The sequence below is a fragment of the Aplysia californica genome, unplaced genomic scaffold (genome assembly GCF_000002075.1).
Source record: "Aplysia californica isolate F4 #8 unplaced genomic scaffold, AplCal3.0 scaffold00618, whole genome shotgun sequence".
Lineage (NCBI taxonomy): Eukaryota > Metazoa > Mollusca > Gastropoda > Aplysiida > Aplysiidae > Aplysia > Aplysia californica.
This window is the reverse complement of record NW_004797888.1, coordinates 367,131-394,290: the sequence shown is the minus strand read 5'-3', so window position 1 is coordinate 394,290 and position 27,160 is coordinate 367,131. Positions and strand designations below refer to the sequence as shown.

Sequence of the window (27,160 nt, the reverse complement as noted above, 5' to 3'; positions counted from 1 at the left end):
CTCCCTTCCTCTCGCTAATTGCCATGCCCCTTGAAGTTAAAATCACTGAGCTCTTGGAACAAGTCTTGCATGTAAGTTGACAATATCACGACTAGATGGAAAGAATGAAGTATGAGGTCCTCCGCACGACAAACGGTTTCTAGTTATTTCCAGCTCCTCCCTCCCCCCTTTTCTACATACACCCACTAAAATCAAAGACCATATTATAGTTGTTGGGTTTTTTTTATAGAGGCAGCAGCCATCCGTCTAGGTGCTGCTTTATCCTATAGAATAATACTATTATTTTTTATGTTAGAATCTAAATGCGTCTTTGGCTCATGATGTCACGACAATCTACTTAAGGTACACAACGAGGGGAGACCCCGGACATGCCTAGCAGCAGGTCAAGTAAGTTCTGAAAGGAGGGCCCAAGTTTACCAGAGACAGCTGAGGAGGTGTACATCAGCGATAACTATCATCAATGTTGATGCCTACTAGTAACAAGTATGGGCTGTGATAAACGTCAAACACTGATTGGTAGGCTATTTAAAGGCTTGAATAACAAATAGATAAACAGTTTATGACATTACGTAAGAAAAATGTTGAATTGAGTGACAGCAGTAACCTACAGTAGTATATAGGCCTACACACACACACACACACACACACACACACATGCACACACACACAAACACACACAAACACAGGCGCTCATCTATCCATCTATTTATCTATTTATTTATCTATATCTATCTGTCTATCTGTCTGTCGGTCAATATATTAACCCCCCCCCCTCCATTTTTCTCTCTCCCTCCACCCCCTCTCTCTCTCTCTCTCTCTCTCTCTCTCTCTCTCTCTCTCTCTCTCTCTCTCTCTCTCTCTCTCTCTCTCTCTCTCTCTCTCTCTCTCTCTCTCTCTCTCTCTCTCTCTCTCTCTTGTATACCTATAGTCTAGGCTACATGGGCATATAGGCCTATGCAAACACTGGTATAATATGGGAGTTAAACTTTGTGTGTATGTAGGCCCAAGTGCAAATAAATCTGTAATTAATATAGGCATGTAAATGTATCTGTGTTTGTATATATATATATATATATATATATATATATATATATATATATATATATATATATATATATATATATATATTATATGTTTGTGTGTGGGGGGGGGGGTTGTTTTGGGGTGTGCATGTGCATGTGCAGGCTATGTGTGAGCGCATGCATGTGTGTTTGACAGAGAGGGTGCTATGTGTGTGTTCGTCTTTCGGTGTGTGGGTGTATGTGTGTCTTTGAGTGTGCGTGTGGCTGGGTGTGTGTAAGTGATAGAGAGAGTGCGTGTGCGTGTGTGAGTGTGTGTGTGTGTGTGTGTGTGTGTGCGTGTGTGTGTGTGTATGTGTGTGTGTGCATGCTTGCGTGCGTGTGTGTGTGTGTGTGTGTGTGTTTGTGTGTGTGTGTGTGTGTGTGTTTCGGTCATGACAATGAAACTGACACCAGAGATAAAATGAACACGATGTGGAAATGAAAAAATGATTCATTCTTTTCCCCTAATCAACCTATGTTCAGACGTACGAGATGAACTGTGTTATCTCCCGAGCACATGTGTTATCATGACATGGTAACAGTAACCGTCAGCAACGACCACCATCTCTCCCCGACTGAAAGCAACAGCACGTGAGCGCCCTATGACAATGTGGTGGGCACGTGACACCTTGTCTGGTCTCTAAAGGCAGGAAAAGATTTCTATTGCGCACTGATAACAGTAATACAGAATCGCAACTTCTCACCCATTCTTTGTTACTGTTACAATGATCACAAGTTTAATTGTAGCAATCCCACTACGCCGAGGAAGGAATATTCAGGGGACGTAAACATGACAGAAACTAACAGATGTTATAACCCTTTGTTGGTTCCCCTGTTAATGTCTACGCGTCAGATCACATGATCATAGATAGCGGAAGACATTTTGTCGGCTTTCACAGAGGCCCACCATAATAACGCTGTGGAAGAAGATACCATAGCGGGATTTCGGTGATGAGCAGTTCTTAAGTTAATCCAGCAATGGCGCTTAGAAAAGTCAAGGGAACTCTTGAACGAGTTCTTGACAAGAATTTGCAGGATCTCGTGAGGGGCATCCGGAATCACAAGGAAAACGAGGTGCTTATTGTTGACATATAACCTATTACCGATATGTAGTGAGAAAGTTGACGCCCCCGCCCATATTTGTGTTATCGTGTCAATGTCTGGCAGGCATGCGATGCCCGAACATTTTCAAATTTTTTAGATGGCCGATTATCAAAGCTGAATGGAGCATGATCTGGACACATATTTCTTTATTAACATGTATACCTAATAGGTGTATTTGCCATTTGCATTTAAATTTGTCATCTTGCATCTGTTCCAGTTCAGATATAAGCTTGAAACTCATGGATGGATGAATGGGAATGGGATCATTTACAATAGTTTTTAGTTTCCTCTAAGAGAAGAAATGAAATTATATTTTTCACAGTTGCACGATTGTATCTAAAATGAGTGATTGAAAAACCTAGTTTTCTATTTGCTTCCGAGGCTGATGATCCAATGGTGGTGGTAGTACTGGTGACTGGTACTACGGTAGTGGCAGTGGTAGCGAGATTATCTTGTCTAGATCTAGAACTAGAATCTAGATTCTAGATCTATTTCCCTGTTATCAATGAATATATGTGATTAACTAATACTGTGTGAGTATAAATTCTTATGAAAATGAATGTATATGAGCGTTACAGAAAATTTTTTTCCATAGATTCTAGATCTAGATCTAGATATAGATCTAGATCTAGATCTAGACATCTAGGTCCTTATCCAGTGAAGAGTCGTTTTGCTGCTTTCTCAAATCGATGACATGACATGGGCCTGCCTAATTAACTAAGTATAAAGATCTATTCTATAATGACACATTATATGCTCAATTATACACACATGACATATAGTAGGCCCATAGTTCTAAGTTGTTAGTGAAAGGCCACCTCTATTCTCACCCCGGGTGAGAATAGCGCAGGCGATTCTTTTGGCTATTCTCACCCGGTGTGCGTTCACCGTTATATAGCCTAGATCTAGGCCAACCAATTTTGCGTTCACCCTGAACCACAGAATTCTACACTGTGATAACATAAAAATTGTAGAATTCTGTGCCGTGAACAAACGTTCCATTACTACTGTTAGCCTTTTAAAAGCGTACAATTTTGTCTGTGGGCGCAGTGGAGAGAGAGAGAGAGGAGTAGCGCGAGAACTTCCGGGCAAAACAAAATGGCGACCCGCGTAGTTCGGCTCGATTCGAAAAGTTAAATAGCCGTAGCATCTTTGTAGACGACCAAATTAATTTACTTTTGTGTTTTAACATCATTTTTTAACTTTGTTTTGGTCAATTTGATTGTCCACACGGATAGACAGTATTCAGAAAGAGACAGAGAGAAGAGGGGAGGAGTAGATCTTGTGAGAATTTCCGGGCAAAACAAAATGGCGACCCGCGTAGTTCGGCTCGATTCGAAAAGTGAAATAGCCATGGCATCTTTGTAGACGATCAAAGTAGCCTACCTTTGTGCTATAACGTAATTTTTTCTTTGCTTTTATCCATTTGATCCTCCACACGGATAGAAAATATTCAGAAATTAATAAGAAAAACAGGTCTTGTTTCACACCGGGTGAGAATAGCCTACGGTGGCAAGTCCCACCCGGGGTGAGAGGTCAATCGTATTTTTATTCTGAACTCACCCCGGGTGAGGATAGCCACTTCCTTAGTGAAAATGAATTCCGTAGTTGAGAGCAATAATGTAACGCTCATTGTAAGTTGTATTGGGGAGATGTAATATATTCCCTCTGCTCTATTTATGGAGACCAGAAATCAATTTGTTAGGTTTTTTTTAGTAGAGGTCTTTGAAATGTGCCTGATCTGTGGAATTTCGAGTCCGCTGAACCCTGTCATAATTTTAAATTTTTAATCCTTTAACTCAGGGTTTTTTTTACTAATTGCAGTGACTTTCTAAGAGTACAATGAAATTTGTTTTAAACTCGATAATGATGGTGTAGCCTATTAGATTAACCTTGACGCTTGATCCTGTATTTGAAGTTAAATGGCCCTTTATTTGATTTTAATTGCTTTTGTTTAAAAATGCTGTTTTGCTAAATATTTTGTTGCTTTTTCCTCAGAGCAAATATATAGCAGAGTGTATCGATGAAATCAAACAGGAACTGAAACAAGAAAATTTGGCCATCAAAGCCAATGCTGTCAACAAGTTGACCTATGTAAGTTAAATGTTTCTTACTCTAGCGTTTAGTTACATAAGATGTGTTTGTTGAGTCAGGTACATCAGTGACATGGGTTATGGTTGCCCCTTGGTGTGTGATGATTATTTAGTCAGCACTAGGGTGTCCTTTAAGGATTAAAGAGAGACGTGTCTGCAAAAGGTTTTAGCTTTGAATGTGCATACTATGCAGAAAAGAAAACTTTTTCCTTGGATGAATGAGTTATTGCTTAATTTACTCAGTATTGTTTTTAACTTTAGCAATCCTTGATTGAAAGTTGCCTTAGTCTTTAGTATGAGTCTGTCACATGAACTTAAAGAGAAAAAAGACTTGCCAAATGGCTTATGATGGATTGATATATTTGTGTTTTCAGCTCCAAATGCTTGGCTATGACATCAGCTGGGCAGCCTTCAACATCATTGAAGTGATGAGCTCTACCAAGTTCACCTTCAAGGTAACAAGTTATCCCACGATTATACTAGATTTTAAATTATGATTTGACGGGTTTTCTCAATGGGGACAGTTGGGTTTTTGTTGCCAAAAATAACTCGCTACTGTCTCTCTGTTGTGAACTGCCAGTCGCGCTCCGGATTTACCAGTCGCGCACTGGATTTACCAGTCGCGCACGATGTAACGTCGCATCGCGCATAAGGAGACACTTCTGTCGCTTCTGTCGCACGCGACTGAAAATTTGGGCACGACGTAGTCACGCATAAGGATACACACTTCGTGACTGTCGCGTGTGACGTTACGTCGCGTCGCGCATAAGGATACATAGTCTTAGTCTATAGCCTCATAAACTTTTGGCCCAGTGGAACTCTAACAGTTTTCTAACCAATGTTCTTTTTGAATCCTCTAAAATGTTTGTTATCTCACATATTATACAGTGGAGTCCTATTAAACTGATCATGGTTAATCCAAATACAACGATAAACTAAAAGAAGTTGAAGAAGAATCTTTCACTTTTTTTGGGGGGGGGGGGGGGGTCGCTTTTCGAGCAATCTCTCTTAACTGAAAACACAGCTAAATCGAAAGAAATCTGGCAATCCCGTAGATTTCAGATTAAGTGTATTCCACTGCATATGAAATCAAAGTTATAGCTCGTTCTTCCTCCTTTTTACTCATGCTGTAGTGAATTCAATAACTCATTGGTAACCCCCACCCCCTATTGTGCCCCCCTTCCCACTCGACACGGAAAAAAAATTTGTGGGCTTTCCACCATTGTTACAATCAACAATTAACATGAAAAACAAGTTTGTTAAATTTAAATTACTCAGTCTTAAAATGATTGAAGAAGGTGTTAATATGTACTGAAGGAGCAATCTCCATTGCCCTCATTATGGCTGTGCATGGTTATGAAGATAAAATGGGAGGGATAGTTCCCAAGTTCAGTATTTACTTGGACTTATTATCATGGGAACAGCATCTTTCTTATGCTCAGAAAGCACTAAAATCTGTGCTTTTCATGTTTGTTCTTTTTCTGTCAAGTGAATCTAAAAGTTCTATGAATTTATTTCGTTTCCAACACAGTGATATAAAACGTATTATTTGAATGTCTGTTTCCAAGTAATTCAAGGGGAACACTGTTAAGTGCTGCTTCTGTAATTAACCTATGCCTTCTATGTTTCTGCAGCGTATTGGATATTTGGCAGCCTCGCAGTCGTTCCACGAGGAGACAGATGTTCTCATGCTGACTACAAACATGATTCGCAAGGTGAGTAGAGCTAAAGGCCTTTATTTGTTGAATATTGTGATAGTTAGGTCTTTTTTTTCGTCTTCTGTCTTTCTGAATGGGGAAAGTGAGACACAAGGTAGCTCTCAGAGATGGTGTTACTGCTAGTTTTATTGGTTTTTGTTTTTTTCTGTCTGGGAGTGGAAAGTGTACAGCATCTCTGTGAGAGCATTTTGCTAGTCATTCCTCTGTCCAGAGAAAGGGGATATTTTTCTCTGTCTCAAATTTTGTTTCTGAATTGTAGCTGCAGGAACACACTTGTGAGCATAGATGGTTTGCTGGTTTCGTTCTGTTTTGAGGATTTTCTTCTTTTGTTTTTATTTTTTTTAACGATCTGTACCTAGAACTCTGTATTCTGTTCCAAAGTGGCTTGGGGTTTTTATCACTTGTACTTTGAGCTGTTCTGGCTTTTGGTATGATTAACCTGGGCTGTCACAGTGTAAAATTAGCTAGATGTACATTGTAATGTGTTCGTATCACTATACTCTTTGATGTTGAATGTGTTGTTTTTGTTTTGTTTTTATTTATTACCTAAGAAACATTTTTGCAAGATAGAACATTGATCTGACTTTTGCATCACTCTTTGCCTGTCTGTTGCTGATTCATCGTAACTTTCTTTGTGCATGCATGTCCCTACGTTCTTATTCTGTATATGATATCAAACTATTTAAGAGATTGGGTATTGGAGGTTTCTGAATGTGAAGGAGCAAAATAATGTTCACTCCCTATTCACTCCTTCATTTCATTGGAATGGTTTTAGGGCTACTGATTTTCCAGTTGGCATATATATATATAGGTGACCTTTTTCCATCTTTGACCTCAGAACTGGGGAATGTTGTTTCATCATTTTATTGTTGCAAACCTTTGAGACACAAGTGTGGTGTCACTCAAAAAAAAAAAAATTGTGTCACATGAAAGTATGGTGAAGGACACGAGTGTGGTGTTTGACAGAGACGAGAGTGTCTCATTGTCTGGGTGGTTAAGTATGGGCATCATCATATGGGGCCTCATTTTATGTAAATAACTCACATGTAAAAAAATGTTGGTATTCCTCATGACAACTTTGCCTGTTGTTTTAGAGCATCTATTCGTATTATAGTTAGAGCTCTTCTCTGTACTGTCACATTATCATGAAAGCTAAAATAATAATGTATTGAGAATACGCTGTGTATTGATGTGTTTGTGACAGTGGTTATGTAAAGAAAATGTGGGAATAGTTGGAATGTGGACTTGAGCTTGATGAGTTTATAAAAGATTATGATCTATAAAAAAGTAAATGACAAGAGTGTCATTATCTCGCTTCGATAGGCATTATATTAATGTAATTTGCCTCTTCACTTGTTGTTCCTTAGGAACTGGTAAGTGTGTTGTTTGAGCCAGAGGTAACTGCGAAGACCCTGTTAATCTACATGTATCTGTGGGCTCCTTGATGGATATTGACAATCAGGTTTCATGGATATGGCATGCTGTTTTATCTGTCTGGTAGCGTCTTGACTCACCGGAGCATGCTCCTTTCTGTCGCAGTGGTGGGGACGAGTGGAAGAGCTTTTGTAGAAGAGAGGGGATGTGACTCTGTAGAGATGCTTTTGGTTGCGGGAGATATTGAAACCCCTCATTGTTTTTTTCTTGTATTTCTTCGCACATTTGACACACAGACAAACGCCTCAAAAATGAAATCATCTGCCATGTAATAGATAACGTATAATTGTATTTTGAAAGAGAAGGAAGGAATGTTGGCAGCAGGAAAAAAAAAGAAAAAAATGTAGGAATCTATTTACATTATTTCTGTTATCTAGTTAATGTCCTCTCCTCGGGAAAGCTCATCTTCCGTGTATCATGCTGGTAAGGTTTTTTCAGAAAACCACAATTCCCGACCAGTGTCTGTGGTGTAATGGGTAGGGTCTTTGCGTCGCATGCAGAAGACATCACTTCAGTTCTCAGCAGGGGAAAGTTACGTTGGTGCTGAACCTCCCTCAGCTGAGCTTGGCCCTTCCAGGCCAGGTTGACCCTTGGAGCAAGAGTAAAAGTAGCCTGACTCCTAAATAGTTTAAATTCTGCTGATGGAGGAGTAAAATATCCAAATTAAATCACTATTCCTCTTATTGTTTGCACCAGTGTCTGAACTCCCAAGCTGGGAGGAGCATTACCTAGAACTGTCTGTGTGTGTCTCTGTGTACAAGCCCTTCTGATCCACTTCTTTGTTCCCACAAGCTCCCCCCTTTTCTTTTCTCTTGTCAGTATGTTACTTTTCACATTTTTTTTCTTTTCAAAGCAATGTCCATACCCGTTTCTTTTTTGTTGACTTGACCAGCAGTTTAAATCTGTAGTAAAGCTGTTTGTGTAGTAGTGATTGGTAATTATGAGTGGACAAAGTCTGTTAAGATGACATATATATAGAGTAATGGTGTAAAGTTGGGTGTAAGCCTGTGCTGATGAATGGTTGGAGTGATAGTAAACAGTTATGCATGTCTGAGTGTGAGTGAGTTTGCCTCTATAAATGTACTGTAGTAATGTATGAGTGGGTCGGTGTGTTATAATGCCTTACAGTAGAATGTATGAGTATGGATGGGTTCTTTTTGTAGTATATTGAAGAAATAGAAATCCTCACTGGATTTTGTTTGGGATTTTTGCGTCTGAAATTAAGGGCATCAGAGGATGAAGAAACTCATGAAAAAACTGCTATGAGTCATTTTTTGGTTCTATTATTTTGATGAATTTTTTCCTTCAAGTGTATCCAAGTTTTATTTCGCACCGTTTATTCAGTTTCTCTGTTGTATGACATGGTAATCATTCCTGAGACTGTCTCGCCTCACCGATGTGTCTTGAAGCACTGCTGATCCTGTGGCTAGTCTTGATGAGTGTTAGAGGACACAAACTGACCACACACTGACCTGAATACACCCACACACACACACACCCACACACACACACACATACACACTCACATGCACACACACCAGGGGTTCAGGACTGCTGGGGATGAATAAAGTTGCAGAATGGCAGTCTAGTTCGTGGGTGAAGTAGGTCATGGTCTGAATCTATTGACTTTTCATAACACAAACGACACAGAATTTGATCTGTGGACTCTTTGTGTAGTAAATTGGTAGAGGGTTCTTCTTTTCCCCATAGTTCCAGTTTCTGATACATAAGGCACAGGGGTTCTAGATCTAGATCCCTTGAAACTGGAGAAAAGTTCAGAGTAAATTTTTTCAAGAGCGGTTTTTTGTTTTTTTTTCAAAACTTGGTTCAGTCTACTTTTGAGGTAATCGATTTTTTTGACTGGAGTTGAGGCCATCATTATCACATCTACAATAGGTAAAATTATAATTTTTTAAACCCTGCTCAATCCGTCACATTTGTGACATGAAAAGATGACTGTTTTTGCAAAACCCACTCAATCGTTTAAAAAGTCACTGTGAACATCTTTTTTTTAGATCTTTTCCCATCGAAAACTGGTTTTGCCATAGTGCCATAAAACCTCAACAAAACAGACAACAAAAGGTTACCCAGAAATGCTTCTGTGGCTGCCCTACATAAAGCACAATGTGTTCTGTGTGACTCTTCTGACCCAGGACATCTGAGCCCACAGAAGCTTGATCAGTCCATTGAATTGAGCTGGTTTTGATGATCTCATTTTCTGCAAGGCTGCATCTCACCGTTTTCACTCCGGGATTTTAAAAAAGGACATTTGTATATGTAACTGGAGGATATGCATATACGCATTTACCGTCAAGGAAGCAGTAGCCTTTATGCAAAAATTGGAAAAACGTTTTTGGTCAATACCTCGAAACATGTGAAGAAAGTGCACTGAACGGAGATAGGAAAAAACTCTCTTCGTTTATTATTGGCTGTAACAATGTTTGTTCCTGCATTCTGTTTTCATTTTTTTTCTTTACCTTAAGCTGTTCCTTTCTGTGTTCGTACGTCTACGTGCGTGCTGCATGTTCCTGTTAAGTAAAATTTTTGTCATGATTTTATTCTGACTTGCTGCCTGCTTCTGTGCCTGTACCTGTATCATGTTGGCTTTGTTTTTCAGAATTCTGTTCCTTTAATTAAGGGTTCCTGTTTGTAGAGATAAACACAGTGGCTGTAGGGTGAGGGACGACTGGGGGGATGGGACTCTAGGAGGAGTACTAGTCTCAGGTCTGATGGTGTCAATGTGCTTCTCTAATACTCAAAAGAACTAACAAACAAATCTCTCTGTCCCCTCTCTCTTTCTCCCTCTCTCCTTTTCTCCCTTCCTCCCTTCATCCATCTGTCCACCCATCCATCCATCCATCTATATTTGTCTGTCTGTCTATTTGTCTGTCTATTTGTCTGTCTGCCTGCCTGTCTATCTATCTCCTCCCCTCCCCCCCCTCTCCCTGTCTTTGTGTTTCTGCCCCAGTAGTCCTTCCCTTGGCGAGTAGTTCTGATGTATTGTCTCATGAATCTTTATGTGACAGCCATATATTGTGTGTAGCGGGTGTGTCTGATAATGATAGATGTGTCATTTGCTCGCTTGGTATCACTCTAAAGAACAGTATGAATGACCCTGGTTGGATTTTCCATTATTAGCTCATTGTTGCTTGTCATGTGGGTTTTTCATTCTTCCTCTTTTAAATGTTGCTATTGTCCAATTCTTTTCCCTAATGGAACATGGTTGTCATAGTGTGTGACCTCACAGTAAACTTTGACTTGGCTACACTGCTGCTTACTGCACTAGCTTTGCCTAAGCCAAGTAGTGAAGTTATCATTATCATCTATGTACTAGCTCCACAGTCCTGACTTTACTTGTGGGGTGTTGGAGGGTGCCTTTGGCGGGTCTTACTTCTTTGCTTTCCTGCGTTTTGTCTGTCTATCATGGCTTGTCCTCAGCAGTAAGTGAGCATTGTTCTGTGAATGTGTGCTTCTCTTTACTTAGACTTATTTAACATGCAGGTACAATTTAGTCATCCTGGAGAGGGGGGGGGGGGGGGGCTTTCGAATAATATGCTGGGAGAAGAAAAAAATATATAGCCAAACTTGTTCTAGGAACCACCTGTTCAAGACAACCACCTGTACAAATGACTACTTCTGACTTCCACGCTGTATTTTTAAAATATTGCAACCACATTGATGTGGTCCAAGGCGACCACCTGTCCAGGACAACACTTTTCTCCTCAACAATAGGTGGTCATATTGGGCAGGTGAGACTGTACATCTGGTGCTGAGGTCAAACCCCCAACCTTTTGGTGCAGGTTTTGTCATGCCTGATGACACGGAATTTGTCTCTTTTGGGATGGCGTCAGTAGCCGGGTGGTTAGGCTACGGGGTCCGTGATAGTGAGATTGTGGGTTCGGGGGTTAGTAGAGCCTCAGCTTAGTCGGATGTTGTGTCCTTGGGAAAGGCACTTTACACAAATTTCCCATTTGTCTCGGTTCTTTCGGAGATGGACGTTTAACTTGGGAGGTCTCACCTCTTAAGTAACGTAAAAATGTTGACAAGGGTGTTAATCCTATATCGTTTCACCATTTTTTGTCTCTTTGGGAAGCTTTTTGGTTGTAGAAGTGTGTGTGGTCGTGTCTGTGACTGGCTTAAGTAGTGTTGATGTTGGGTGATTGGCTTTGGTTTGAATCTGGGTCCTAGTGAGTCCTGAGGGTTCCTCCCACTGGATTTCTGTCTGTCTTTTGAATCTACAATTAGTATATATACATCTGATCTCCCCTTGCCAAGGAATTGTAGCAATGTCACTCAGCTGTATGGATAAAAATGTCAGGGCTACCATTGAGTTGTGGCAATGTTACTGGTCCTTCTAAAAGTAAACCCCAGTTATGTAGCAAAAGGTTTCTACTTTCCATGGAGTTATGGCAAGGCCACTTATTATCAAACCTATATTTTTTCATCTATTTATGTAGATGAAGGTATCTGACTGTCGTGGACATATAGCCATGTAGCTGATCAATCCCACATTACTCTCCCAGCTATGTAGTCAAAGTCTGGGTTAAAAAGCAGGGCACGTCTTTGCCAGGGTTTTTTGCTTCATTTTGCCTCTCGGCTCTAATTCTTTTTTCTTTAAATTACATTTCCACTTTTTGTTTCCCCACCTTCTAATTTCTTTCTTGTTTTCATTATTTCTTTCCCATTTGTTTTGGGGGGTTTTCTTTCTATTTTCTTAGATTGTCCATCTTGAATTGAAATTGTTTGGTAATGTTCTTTTTTAGTTCAACCTCTGTAGTTTTGTACATTAATGACACGACAGAACAGAGGGAGTCATTTTTTTTATTCAGCTACCCCTATATTATCTATAATCTTTAACTAGAAAACTTCTGATAGAGTTGCTTTGCGTCTGATAACTGATTACTTAATTTTCTAAATTGTTCTCTTTTTTTTGTTACATTATGTATTACCCTTTGTTTTTCGTGGGCGGTTGGCGGGTGCTCTGGTGTGATCTGGTTCTTCTTTCCTATCAAACATCTATTGTCCTTATCTCCCCTTCTTTTTTTTATGTTTGTTACTCTCTTGTAACATCTCTAATCTTCTGGCGCTCATATGACCTTATGCATTTGCGAGCGCCGTAAAACCTCTACTAAAAATGAACTTTGTTTTTGGGAGTGTCTGTGATGTGACAAAATACGTTAAGTTTTAGAGCTCTGCGGCGAGTTTCTTCTGACCATGGTAAGAGACCAGCATCTGTGGTGTAGTGGTTAATTTCTTCGCTTTGCATGCGGAAGATCTGAGTTTGTTTTCCAACTGGGGAAGTTTGTTTTATCAAGTATTTCGTCTGTCTACTTGGATGCTGTATGGCAGGGTAGAGGCAGCTGGGCATGTAAAGAATCGTAATTTTGTCAAATGGGGGTGTAAAATATTTCCAGAGACTGGTTTGAGCTGTAAACTGTTCACCTATCAGCCAGGCTGCGGGCAGGGAAAGTCAGTGTCAGATTTTTTGCTGGTCAAAAATTCCTACCAAACTTATTTCTTGTGTAAAAAATTTTACTTTTTAGTTTTCCTATCCTGTAGATGCTGTGGCTCTCTGTTTATCAACAAAAGATGATAGCTAGCCACATGTCCATGTCAGGAGGTCCGTGTTGCAATGTTATCTGTCTATTACCGAGGAGGAGTATAATAGCGTACACTTATCCAGTACAATGGACTGTTTACATTTAGCAATATCGTGCACACTCACAGTATGCTACACCTCAACATCTTAATCGAGAGTTAGGTAGTCAATACCAGCTGATAAGATGATTTACAATCACGTGCTCAAGTGTTTGGTTTTGTTTTTCTTCCCTTTAAAAGGCCCCCAGTAAGTGTTTGTGTGATTGATAAAACTGTTTTGCTTTTGTGGGTCTTGTAGATAACTGTTACTGAAGAATGTGGAAGGAACTGGGGTTGTTTTCTTCGAGAGAAACTCAAAGCATGGAGGTGGAGAATGTTATATTAGCTGATGGGGAGGAGGGCACTAGGTTGACTCTTTGGAGATGTGGGAGAGGGGAGAGGAGGGTGCCATATCCTATGGGAACTTAGTTTTAGTATTGACTTTTCCAATGTATGTTTTTTAATATTTTACCACATATTGAGATAGATGAACGGGTGGTTGGAGGGTGCCACTGGTAGGTCCTTCTTCTTTACTTTCCCTCTGTTGTTCTGTATGTTTGTCTTACTTTTTTCCTGCTCTAAATGAGCATCATTGTGTCCCACGTGCTTCTCTTTACTCAAACAAACAAAAATGAAATACTGGACTCCCTTTGACCACATGTATCTAATAATAGTTTTGTAGCAACAGAGAATTTTTACCTTAGGACTCCTAAGGATGTTCCAGACTCTCTTTCTGTAGAGTTTCCCAATTCTTTGACCTATGACTTAGAACCTTTTTTTTACGTTTTATTTACCTAGTTTTGCCGTTCCTCTTGTGAAAACGAGGGAACCACGTCACTATGGATGTGTGTTCTCATACTCTCGTAGAGCTGTACTTTAAGGGTTTAAATGAGAAATATGAAAAGTGATTTCATATATTTTTACCATGACAGTTTATGTTACAATGATATCATTTTTGTTTGATTGTAAAGTCCACTAAGATGGAAGGTTTCATACTGTTTTTAGGTTACCCTCAACCAAATATTTTCAGTGTTTTAGAGCAGAACTTTTGATATTATGTCTGTACTTTGTTGACTGTTTTCCTCCGTCTCTCTCTCTCTCTCTCTCTCTCTCTCTCTCTCTCTCTCTCTCTCTCTCTCTCTCTCTCTCTCTCTCTCCCTCTCTCTCCCCCTCTCTCTCTCTCTCCCTCCCTCCCTTCCTCCTTCCCTCCCTCCTTCTCTCTCTCTCTCTCTCTCTCGCTCTCTCTTTCTCTCTCTCTCTCTCTCTCTCTCTCTCGCTCTCTCTTTCTCTCTCTCTCTCTCTCTCTCTCTCTCTCTCTCTCTCTCTCTCTCTCTCTCTCTCTCTCTCTCTCTCTCTCTCTCTCTCTCTCTCTCTCTCTCTCACTGGTAGTAGGAGGAAGACACTGGTAGATCCTTTTTAACTGTCGCTCTATTTTTTAAAATGTGTCTATTTTTTTTTGTTCCACTTTTAAATGGCTCCTATTGTACCAACCAATGTGCCTCTCTTTCACGTAAACTAATCTTTTTTTTCTCTCTGTGCGTCTGTGTGTATACAGGACATGAGCAGTCAGAACATGTATGACTCCGGTGTGGCGCTCAACGGCCTCTCCTGCTTCATCACACCAGACTTGGCTCGTGACCTTGCTAACGACATCATGACCTTGGTGAGTAGGACTCGAAGTAGATTTTTAAATTTTTGTCACATTAACAAGAATGGACGTTCTGTGGAAGCTCAGTTGTGTCTCTCTCATGGTAAAATGTGCGTTCTTGGTTGTTTTTTTTCGTGTGTGGTTGGAGGGTGCCACCAGTAGGTCCTACTTCTTTTCTTTCTTTCGCTCTGTTGTTTCTGCCTGTCTTTCCTTCTTCCCTGCACTAAATGACCATTATTGTGTCAATGTGCTTCTCTTTACTCAAAAGAACAAACGTATGTCATGTCATTTGTTTGCTTGTGTAAATGACATCTTAACTGTGTTTTGCATGTGTGCCCTTGGGAAAGGCACTTTACACGAATTGTCCTCACTTCACCCAGGTGAGAATGGGTACCCGGCCACATAAACAGCGAAAGATCTTGTCTGTTTGTTAGTGTTTTTAGCACCTGTAAATGGCTGCTTGCACTGTATGCTTCCCAGGAAGTTGAGGTTGTTTCAGAATGCTTTCAGGTCTGCTGGGTTAATAGTATAGATTGTGAAGCGCATAGAGCTTGCTGTTGAGCGCGGATTTGCGCTATGCAAATGCTATTATTATTATTATATTAAATGACATTTTGACTTTGTTATGTATATGTATATATCTTGTTTTGCTCATGTAGATGACTTCGTCTCGGCCGTACCTGCGTAAAAAGGCGGTGCTCATAATGTACAAGGTGTTCCTGCAGTTCCCTGAGGCACTACGTCCTGCCTTCCCACGACTCAAGGAGAAGCTGGAGGATCCTGATCCAGGTCAGTGGGAGGCTGGTGGCTGCTCTTAGTTCTAATTTGTCTTGTTCTTTGTGAGTCTACTTTTGCAGAGAGTTGTTCTCAATCTTTTGATCACGGGTGCTCAACCCCTGTCCCTGTGGCGAAAAAGTTCCCCAGCCCCCCCCCCCCCCTGCAGGTGGTAGGATTTTGTCGCTTGTAGGCCCTACTTCTTATCTTCCCTCTATGGTTTTTTTGTCTACGGGTCAGTCATACTCTTTCCCTCTTACAAAGGACCATTATCGTGTTCGTCCATGTGCTTCTTTTTACTCATAAACACTTGTCGTAGACTCTCAAAGCACCATAGAGAGTGCTCACATTTCCTAAAAAATGTTTTAAAATTGAGCTGAGCAATCATAATATTTATTTTTCCCTTCACATGACTGTTTACCTCTTAGTTCCGTGTCGTCCTTCAGTCGTTCAAGGTGGGCCTATTTTGTTACATGGGGTGTTAAAACCACATCCAAATACTGCCAACAGAGAATTTTCTGAAAGCGATGTTTCCCGTGCATTGGTGCGAGGGCCCCTCAAAAGTGTGAGATAAGGAGGTCACATGTGGCCCCTTGACCTGAAAGGGTGAAAACTGTGGCCTAGATAGCGACAGTGATCATTGAGAGAAGTGTCTGCTTTGCTCAAGAGATGGCCTAGACTGACTAACTGTATAGTATTAGTGAGGTTTTTTTTGTTTTTTTTGGGGGGGTCTTCTTTGTTTTGTTTTTGTTGTTGTTGTTGTTTTGGGTTGGGGTTTGTTTGTTGTTGTGTTGTTGTTGTTTTTTTTTGGGGGGGGTGGTACTTTATGAACATTTCAGGAGTCCCAGAAATATGGAATATTTCAGACTTAAATTTCCTTCTGCTAAGACAGTTTATTTACACCTAATGATGCAGACATATTTCCTCTCATTGAAAATTTTTGTTGGATCCTGAGGTCTACTTAGGTCTAGATGCCTTGGCGGTCACAGACAGACAAATGAATTCCTCAGCCACAAAGGCGAGATACAAGATGTAGTTACTAACTCTGTCTCGCCGGAGAGGGAAGACATTTCTCCATGTTTGTGTTCCCATTGTTTGAGCTCGTCACTCGTGGGGCTCTGTAGCTCAGTGGGTATCATACTTTACTATGCTTTTGTACAGTTGACCTTGGTTCGAACCCCCATGAGACCTTTTCTTAAATTGGGTGTTTGAGTTTTTGGCACATCACTGTCTGGGCTCAGTTTTATCAGTGAAAGACGTTTAATTGGCAGGTCCCTCCTCTTACATGACCTCGAAGTGTCCTTCATTGTTTACAGGGGAGGTTAGCACTATTCCTTACCAAATGTGAGACATCGTGGTGAAATCTGGCACTCATAAAAATAACACTTTTATGTCGATTCAAACACGCATTTCAGTGTGGATTTTACTGAAAAACATAGATTAAAGGTACAAGAAATCTAAATATTTATTTTCCAAGGACTCTCAGGCTTTGGAAGTCACCAAACTTTGGTGGTCATTTTCTCACTAATTTGAACTCTGAAACCAGACAGCCCCCACCTCCTTCATTCGTAGATATCTCGACTTCTATGTAAGATGGATGGGTATTTTTTCCCATCTAAAGCTAGACAAATGAACAAGATTTAAGATAATACCAATAACTCCATATGCCCAAAGATTGACCAGCGTTTGATTCCACCGCATGGTGACACAACTACTCCCCAGGTGTCCAATCAGCGGCTGTGAACGTCATTTGTGAGCTGGCTCGGAAAAACCCAAAGAATTATCTCTCCCTGGCCCCTCTCTTCTTCAAACTGATGACAACCTCCACCAACAACTGGGTGCTTATCAAGATCATCAAATTGGTGAGTTGTTGGTGTGTATGTGTGTGTGTATGTGTGCGTGAGAGAGAGAGAGTGAGAGAGAGAGAGAGAGATGTTAAAGTGTGTGGTTACTTCTTTGTTCACTTGTTCATTTTTTTATTTGTCGAAGGTGTTATGATCACATCTGTCAGTGGAAATACATGGTAAAGTGTTAGGGCAGTCTCAAGTCGGACTGTTTGGGGGAGTTGTTTTGTTTGGGGGGTTTTTTTTGGTTCAATTATGCTTTTATTTCAGTGTTTCTATATTTAGCAACATTGCTTTTGTTGTTAACTCTGTTAGTGCCTGATATCAGAATATTAACCATATCTTTATTAATTCTGAATGTAGGATGAAGCATGGTATCAGAATAGGTCAAACCAAATGTTCTTCCCTCAAAGTTGTTATATATATTTTGTAACCTCTGTGCTTCGTTGACTACTGTGCTTTTCAGTTCAGTGCACTGACCCCTCTGGAGCCGAGACTGGGGAAGAAACTGATAGAGCCCCTGACCAATCTCATACACAGGTGAGGACATAGAGGAGAGCTCATAGAATCGACAAGTTCCTAGAAAGTTCAGAAATGTACAAAATGTAATATGTTCCTGACGTGGGCGTTTCTCATATGACAGCTCATGTCTGCTGTGATGTAAGAGACTGGGCATGAAAATTTTACACCTGTCTTTGATAGAAATAAGCCAAGTGGTAGGAGAGTCCAACAATTCTTCATTTGTGATTTGAACCAGGGTCATCCTCATCATAGTTCAGCATGGTACCAAATGAGTTCACCGTGCATCCCTTGGAAATGAGATAATTTGGAGACAGTAGATTAGAAAGATGCATCCAGAATTTTCTCTATTTTCAGAGAGTACTTTACTTCATTGTATTGTGGTTTATATCATAATAATAATTGCATTTATGTAGTGCTCATTCATGCTCTGCAGTATGGTGTATGCATTTAACAACTGTTATTACCCTGGCAGACCCCTGGACGCTCAAAAATATCCTTCCCCTGGCAGCGTACAGTGCAAGCAGCTAATTAAATTCTCCCACACTAAAAAATTGACAAGATCTTTCATTGTCAATAGCCAGGTACCCAACCTCACATAGGAAATGGGGGGGGGGGAATTCTCGTTAAGTGCCTTGCCCAAGGACACAGTGTCAGGCCCCTAAAGTGGTTCGAATGGGTATCTTTTCTATAACATATTAGCCCGACACCCTTTCCACTAGACCACAGACATTTGTTGAGGAGGAATGATCAGACTGTAATTATGAAATTCTGTTGAATGTTTTGTCTTCTACTGAGCTATCTCTTGAGAATTCTCAATTTTCTTACTATGACAGACTCTGTACACCATCACGTTAATGTGTAGACGTTTTAATGTTTGTGATGGGTGGTTGGTAGGTGCTAATGTTGTCTTAATGTTACATTTCCTTGCACTAACTGACTGCTGTGTTGATTGTGTAGTACTTGGGTTTCGAACTAAGAGATGTACAGAAAGTTTATGTCTAACCTGTGTGTGTCTTTGCTGTTTCAGCACATCGGCCATGTCTCTGCTGTATGAGTGCATCAACACTGTGACGGCAGGTGAGTCCCTCCTTCTTCTCTCCCCCCCCCCCCCCCCCCCTTTTTCCCCCCCCCCCCCCCCCCCCCCTCGTCCTTTTTCACCCTCCTCCTCCCTCAGTCCTTTCTGCAATGTTTCTGTAGCCCCCTCTATTTCATCCATCTTTTTTCTGTCCACCATATCAACATGTGTTGATTGTGAAGATCTGCCACAGTGGTAGTAGCTGTAAAGTGTTCTGCTTCTTCTACTTCTTCTTAACATTACAATTGTCACTTTTATTCCTGCAGAAATGTGACCGGTGTTCTGCTGCCTCTGCATAACTTACAATTCAATAGGCATCCCCATGTTGTGTCTTTGGGCCGGCGTATGTGGAAACATAGCGTTTTGCACTTGCCATCAATACGCTCATAGTCAAGCACTGTTCACTGCATGTCTACCTTTACAAGCAACATAAAGTCACTGTCTGTTGTTCAGACACGAGCAGACTTGACTAGGGAACCGTGCACAACACAGCAGTACATAGCAACTGATGGAAGCTGTACTGTACTTGTTGTTGTGCTTCAGCCATAGTGAGCAATGAAGGCTGTTGCTGCAAGTTCAGTGTCTTCTCCTGCAGTGGCGCCTGTCGACACTGGTTGTTCCAGAGGGAGGACCTGTGTCTTCTGTAATTGCTGGCTATAACGTTGGGTGTAAGGGCTGTAGTGTGGAAGGAGGTAACTGTCTTCAGCAGTTTCTCCAAGTCACTGACCTAACAGGTCTGCATGCCTAGTGAACAACTGCTGGACAGTCCTTGCCTCTCAGTTGATGACCTTCAGTCCTTGTCGCTTCTTGATGAGCTTCACATTCAGTTATCGTGTGGTAGGTCAAGATACAATTTTCTTGAGCATCACGTATTCCTCTTTCATTCTGAAAGTCTGCATATGTTGGAGCTCTAAGTTAAATTGTCTACTGCTGTGTCTCCTCTTCTGATCTGACAGACTACGTAATATGTAGAATGTTACGGTTCAGTCCAATGATAAGAGTTGCCTCTTTTTCCTTCTGTGTTGACGTGCCCTCAGCCCAGTTCTCTGACAGGCCAACTACTCTACTTAATTCACTTTTTCTGTGTCAATATTTAAGTATGACCCCGTTGTGAGCGTCGCACTTTTTTGCATCATTTATGTCATTTCTTTGTATGTTTGGAATGCCAATGATCAAAGTGAGTCTTTGGTTAGTTATGCCTTTGCTACGTTCGTCACAATCTTTATGTTAGCAAACTATATTGCAAGGGCTAGGAGTAGAGGTGGGGTTCAAATGCATATCTTAATTATTTCATCTGAAATTTGTTGTCGCTTTGCATTATCTCAATGTCCTTGAAGGGAAAGCCTGTTAAGGGCATAGCAAATTAGCTTTATGTTAAAAAGTGTTCATTGAAAAAGAGAAGCTGGTATGGGATTTGAAAGTTGAAGTCACTGTCAATGTGGTTTGATGGTTAGGAGGGGTGGGGGGGGGGGGGGCTTTGCTTTTACTGCTGTTTCTGCTATTTAAGGGGAACCCTGATTGAAATACCTTAAGGTCTTTAATTTCCATAACACGTGTTATATAACAATATTGCTTTTAGAGTGCACCCTAGAAGTATCTCAGAATATGAATACTGAACAGCCTCAACGTTGAATTTAAAAAAAATTATCTTTGTGAGTCTTCAGGCTGCTCTATCTTGTGATAATATATTTTTTTCACACTATGAATGTATTAGTGTGAACAATATGTCTAATGATGATTTATGTCGGATAAGTTTGATGTTTCCCCAACCCGTAACACTTCATTTTGCTTAAGTACGTGAGTGTATGTGTGAGCATGGGTGTGTGTGTTTGTGTAAAGTGCATGTATGTCATTGTTGTTGTTGCCTCTCACTGTCAGATAAGTATGTCTGTCTGTCTGTTTGATAATAGTCACTGGCGTGTAGTGATGTTGGGGAACGATGCTTAAGTTCAAGAAACGTGTGAGCTACTTTTTGAAAATGCCAATCATTCCAGTTATTTGATACAGTTATGTCTGGGTCTTTTTTTTAATTTTATTTTTTTTATTTTATTTTTTAAAATATAATTTCTTGTTATAAAAATGGGATATAAACACTGTACATTTTTCTCCAGCAGACATTGGACACATATTGTGTTCTACGATTTTTCCCCTCTCCTGAAAAATGTTATTTGTGTGGCTTACTGGTTTCTTGATGTGGATTTGTTGTGTTGTGTTTGTGTAGTGTGTGTCGGTGTTCATAGTCATAAGATCAGCCCTTGTGGGTATTCCTTTCTGGTCTCTCTATGTCACAGGCTTGTCAATTTTGTGCTATTCCTTATTTTGCCCAGTTGTGAAGTGTTGAGAGTAAGGCCATCAGCTGTCTTTTGTGGTTTCAGTATAGATTGCTGGACCAAGGGGTGTGTAACTTATTGTAGGTGGTGGTTGAGTTCTTTAATGTGTGGACAATTCTACCTGGGTTTTGTTTCGGTGTTGCAGTTTTCCTGGTGAAATGCTCCTGTTGTAGATCCAAGCAGTGCTAAACTGCAACTCCAAAAAACGTCAAACGGACATAATGATTGAGATGTTGGGTTCTCGGGAAAAGTACTCTTTTTTTTTTTTTAACTTTTTGGCTTTGTCATTTCCACATGGTTTGTTATTATGAGACCTGCATGTCCCCCTGTTTGTATGTGATGTGAAGTGATCTTTTAGCAAATGCAGGTTCTTGAATGGTGTTCTGATATTCAACGTCAAGCCATGTCTGTGGGTCAGTGTTTAAGTGGGTGGTTACTGGGGGTAGGGGGGGTGGAATGTAATCAGTAACCCTAGCAAGAAAAAAAACAACAACAAAATAAAAAATAAATAGGGCATTGTATTGTGGAGACCAGCAATAGCCATGTTTGTAGTAACTGTATAGTGATATTGAGTATTGTGTGATGCTGATGTGACCTCTAAATACTAAATTATTTCACTGTACATGCCATTGTAATTCAAATCTCCCCCAAGTGGATCAGCAGAAGCAGGCGGGTGGTTGGAGGGCTTCTTCGGTACGCTCTACTTTATTATCCCTCTGTTATTTTTGTCTGTCTAGTCTTTTAACCTTTTTCTACCTAACTAAATAACAATTACTCAATTACTCAAACTAATTTTTTTTACGTTGACTCTGTGACGTGGGCACCTCATCATAGTGTTGTACAGTGATGAATGTTCGAGAGTTTGTACCCTGCTGTATATATGTTTGCTGTTTTGTGTGTATTTGTTCACATTACCTTATGTGTTTGGACTCCGCTTCAGTGTGAGTATTTTGTAAATCTCAAGTACCCAGTTAAAAGGATGCAGTCTTCCTGTGTGCATCGATTTTGGATGTGAATGTACTGTTTGAAGGAAATGTCGTCAATGCTGAGGTTTCTCACCCTCCAGGACGGACTTGTCAACGAAGACTCATCGTCAAACTAATTTTTAGAATCCATTATCATTTTTCGTTGATGTATTTGTACTTTTATTTCCTTTTGAAATAGTTTATATCCAAACTTCTTTATAATATTCCTTGAGCTGACCCTCATAATATTCCTTACTTATTTTGGTTTCGCATATATTTTTTTTCTTTTAATTTTCATCTGATGTGGGCTTTTATTTCCTTTGTATTTGGGTTCTATATATTATATTTGTGGTGCAGTTCAAATAGTACCACATTTTTCACACATTTTTACTTTTCTTGGGAAATGGGCTCCAGTTCAAATCTTTTGAGCAATTCTCCTTTGCACGGTGCACATTGACATATTTTGTTCACCAACTGCTCTCTTTTACTTGTAAAGATCTGCATGATTTTTCATTATCACTTAGTTTTCAAGGTTGCCACTTGTGGTTTTCTGCCCCCTTCTCTGCAGCTGTTTGAATGTTTCTGGTCTGAGTATTTATGTTAGGTCAGGAGGGTATCGTCTGGGCTGTCCTAGGTAAAGAATTATGTGTGTTGTGATGAGTAGGCTACATCGTCTCTTGTCCATTATTTTGATTTCTTTCAAAGTACGATAGAGAATATCTTGTCTCATGATGCCTTATGGAGTATGTCTAGATATTGTTTGAGGGCAGGTTATCTATATGGCGTATGTGTGTCTGTGTGTGTGTGTTTGTTTCTGGTGTGTTTATGTGTATGATGTATGTGTGTTTGTTTGTGGCATGTGTGTATGTGAATGTTTATGGTGTATGTGGTGGTGTTGTTCCAATCTGCTTCTGTAGTCAGAGTCCCTTTAAGTCGGTCACAACTTAACTCTCAAAATACCCTCAAAATTTTGAGTTATACAAATTTGTTTAAAGGAAAAAGGCTTAAAATGTTGCTGAATTGATGACCTGAGCAAATCATAAGTACCTCACAGTGTTCTTCCACGTCTTAAATGCATCGTGCATCTGTTTGCATGCGTGCACATGTGTGTTTGCTAGGTTGGTTGTGTGAGCTCTTGTGCAAGTGCATGTATGTACATGCTTGTGTGTGTGTGTATGTTTGAAAGTGAAGGAGAGAAGTAAGCTGAGACTTCTGTGTGTGAAAGAAAGAGAGAGAAAAAGAGAAGTAAGCTGAGATTTACATTTTATGTGGCTGAGCTGCTGTTTCTGTTCCTCCAATTCGCTTTCCCCTGTTGTTTCTAGTGTATCAGAGACCCCTGTGGCTTTTGTGGCCATGTTGTCTTGTTTCTTTTTGCACCTCCCACCCCGCCCCATGTACCCTGTACTTTATGTTCTCTTTTCAGATGCGGAGAACGGGATATCAATGGCACGTGTCAGTGACTCTTTTTTCTTTCTCCTTTTTTACTTACAGTTCTCGTTTCTATATCTTCAGGCATTCCTAACCACTCGGCATCGATACAGGTACTGTTTCACGTTTTATGCTCTGTATCTTATTAGAACTTGCCACTTGGTGAGCTTTTCAGCTAACAATGCTGTCTGGTGCCTTGTAGCAATTGTTGGGCGTTATCGCAGCATAAGCACGGGGTGTGTACCCACTTGCAATTAAACCTTTTCATTTCTTTTTTTTTTTCTCCCACCTTGGTGTAGCGTTCTGTGCATCTTGCTGAATATGGGCTTCTCACAACTCCTTTTCAGTTTTCGTAGTTATCAATCTAAAGTCAGTTAGCAAAACAGGAATAAGACTGACATTTTTTCAAGGAGTATTTGTTCACATTTTTGGGGTAAATGGGTAATTATTTTTTAGAGTAGACAAGTTGTTGGACATAATACTTATAAACATAGAGGGGTTTTTTTCGTCATTATATTCCCAACAGATAATGACTTGAATATGGAAAAAAAGAAATATTTGTTTCCGTTTTGTGATGGCAGTATTTGCTCTTTGTTTACATCAGCATGCCGTCAGTTTTAAGGGGGCTGTTATGATTTTAACTCGTTCATTACCATGCAACTTCAGAGTTAATCTTGGGATGATGTACATGTACGTTGATTGGATATGTAAATAATTTGTAACGATGGCCCAACATGTAATGATGGCTCAGAGAATACATAGTGAATGAATTGTTGGGTGGACATTGACTGACTGATCAGAGGTGGAAGGTCTCAGTGTGAGAGAGTCAGGGTCTGCCAGTTAGTCTTACCTCGAACATTTGTGTGGGCCTGTACTGACAACTGTGGTCATGATGACGGTGGTGGTTTGTGTTGTAGATGATATAACTTTCTATCTTCTTGGTCTGTGGTGTGAAGAGTTCTTCTCATGCTCTTAGTAGTTTTAGGTCAGATAGGATGCAAACCCTGCATTTTGTGATGTAGGTAGAGCAGTGTGGTTGGATTGTAGACCAGCATTTAATTTATAAAAAGGTTGGGGTGGTTGTGTGTTTGGGGATTTTATTTTTTGGGGGGAGGGGGGGTTGATTTTTGTTTGTTTTGTTTTTTCTTTTTTGTTTAAAGGACAATGTGTGGAACTTGAGAGAGAGAGGTGCATGACACATGCTGTGAGGTCATGCATGAAAGCATAAAGGGCTACGGGATATGGTTGGAGTAGTGAAATGTGATAGTGTTGCCTCGAGAGTTCAGCTGTAGGCTGTGGATTGTGTCTGTTGTTTTGTTTTGTTTGTCACATTCTGTTTGATCCAACTCTGTGTGACAAGTAGTACATGAGGTGTTCTCTCAGTCATTAACAATTGCAGACACACACATGCACCCACACAAACGCACATAGGCCCTACCCAGCCATGATCATGTGCATACACAGGCAGACATGTAGGCCTACTCATGCATTCATACACACACTTCTGGAGGCACACGTAATACACATTTAACGCACATTCACATTTAGTTTGAAACACTGTTTCTTTCGCTTTTTCACACATTACACATGCATACACACACACACACACACACACTAACACACACACACACACACACACACACACACACACACACACAAGTGTGCAAATACATACAAGCACTTGATCACACATGCATGTACACGTACCAACTCTTATTGTCATACGCCTTCTAATCTTCTGCACTTATGTGACCTTATTGTGTTGCAAGTACTGTAAAAACTCTTACTACAACTAAAAACACTGAACAGTCAATTCACACTCAGACACACACTTGGCGCTACTGTTCCCCTGCCATGGCTAGCCTGGCTCTGCTGTGGTGTTGTCACTGTTTGTGATCCAATGTTGTTGCAGCTTTAGCTGTCCTGACTGTCTCCCTTCTGTAGCCTGATTAGGTTGGGGGTGATAAGTGGGTGCCCTTACTACTTTACTACTTAACATCTAATAATCTTTTTGTTTTGTTCCCATCTCAATGTGTTTTATTTTGATGGAAGGAGTTTTTGTGCGGGGTTTTTTTGGTGGGGGGGGGGTTATTGTAACAATGCTGTTTAGAATGTTCAAATCTTACCTGTCCTGATAGTCTAATTTGGAATTTTGTGAACGTGGATTTTTAAAGTAGCTGTGGATCTGCACTTTTCTCCCACATGACATCACTGAGTTGAAGAGGGTGTGAAATTACACGGGTTGAGTCACACTTTTTGTTTGGTGTGTAATTCAATGAGTCTGAGCCACAGCCTGGGAATGCGGTGTGGTTGTTGCGAAAGTCTGTCCCGAAGCTCCATGTGTCACGCGGATATTCTCACGACGTACAATTAGGGTACGGGGGAAATGTGTTAGGGTTAGTGTTAAGGTGGAGGCTGTCTTGTGACCATAAAGGTTGTTATAACTGTAACAGAACATATGCTCTAAGCTCACGTTCGTCGAATCAAAAAGAATGAGTATTTTTGTCGTAAAATTTGGTCGTTGTATTTGACATTATTGTCGGGGTGATAAACAATGAGTTTTCTCTGGAGTTGTTTTGTGTTGGAAGGGGAGGGGGCTTCTTGTGTTAGTCTATCTCCATCTCCTGGTTGAAGGGAGATCAAAAGGGGTAAATATTTATGGCTGGGCGCAGTGCTTTCCCCTTTGACAGGCCACCAGCTGTTGTTGGGGGATGTGGGCTGGGATTAGTGTCACTCCTCCAGCACATGGCATTGTGGGAGCCGGTCTGTACTGTGGCCGGGCCAGACCACAGCTGTCAGTCAGACTGCCGGCTCATTAGTCAGTGTGTTGGGCACGTTATGGTTTATGTGTGTGTGTGTATACGTGTGTGTGTGTGTGAGTGAGGGGCTGGGGGCCGCTGGGGCACGCAAGGGCAACATGTGTGTGCTGCTGTGTGTTCAGGCGGGAGTAACTGGAAGAATATTGAAGAGTAGGCAATTAGAGAGGAGGGGGGGGGGATGAATAATTATGGTAGAGAGTATGAGGGAGGAATTCTTTAATTATTTTTTTTTCGGGGTGGTGGTTAATAATTTTTTTTTTAATGTGTATTGGGGGGGGGTTGTGTGCTGTGGACAGATTGTTATTAGTTGTGAATTAAAAGTGGGAGTGTAGATGATACAATGAGAGGAATTTGGGGGAGTTGTTGAGAAAAAGGGGATGGTGGACCCAAAAGAAATTTTGAAAAGGAGAAATAAGAAGTTGTAAATGTTGCATGTGCCTTACCCCGACAATGCAGTCGCTTAGAACATCCTCTCGTCAATTCTGTGCGCTCGCTCGCTCACTCATGGCTTGATGGCTTGTAGTGGAAGTGCTATAACCCGCTGCCTCTGTGGTTGTTGCATCTCATGTAGCCTACTGGGACAGGCAGAGAATCTGAGTTCAATTCCTATGGTGTGGTTTGCTCCTTCTTTCCTATCAAACATCTATCGTCCTTATCTCCCCTTCTTCTTTTTTATGTTTGTTACTCTCTTGTAACACCTCTAATCTT

The 27,160-nt window shown here is 40.7% G+C and overlaps 1 protein-coding gene across 5 annotated transcripts in view; it reads left to right on the top strand.

The window, feature by feature from the left end:
* The first annotated feature begins 1,923 nt into the window (after positions 1-1,923).
* The window catches only part of LOC101849958 (AP-3 complex subunit delta-1), a 61,440-nt gene continuing 36,203 nt past the window's right edge, over positions 1,924-27,160 (top strand). For 2 of the 5 annotated variants that reach the window (XM_005107648.3, XM_005107646.3), the window contains exons 1-10: positions 1,925-2,135; positions 4,164-4,259; positions 4,633-4,713; positions 5,893-5,973; positions 14,603-14,710; positions 15,355-15,484; positions 17,192-17,331; positions 17,780-17,853; positions 18,863-18,912; positions 23,697-23,746. In XM_005107648.3, coding sequence (XP_005107705.1) covers positions 2,040-2,135; positions 4,164-4,259; positions 4,633-4,713; positions 5,893-5,973; positions 14,603-14,710; positions 15,355-15,484; positions 17,192-17,331; positions 17,780-17,853; positions 18,863-18,912; positions 23,697-23,746 — 906 coding nt within the window. In that variant the 5' untranslated portion in view covers positions 1,925-2,039. Of the gene's footprint in view, positions 2,136-4,163; positions 4,260-4,632; positions 4,714-5,892; positions 5,974-7,343; positions 7,350-14,602; positions 14,711-15,354; positions 15,485-17,191; positions 17,332-17,779; positions 17,854-18,862; positions 18,913-23,696; positions 23,747-27,160 lie in introns of all 5 variants that reach the window. The other 3 variants (XM_035972228.1, XM_035972226.1, XM_035972227.1) reach the window with 3 other exon arrangements.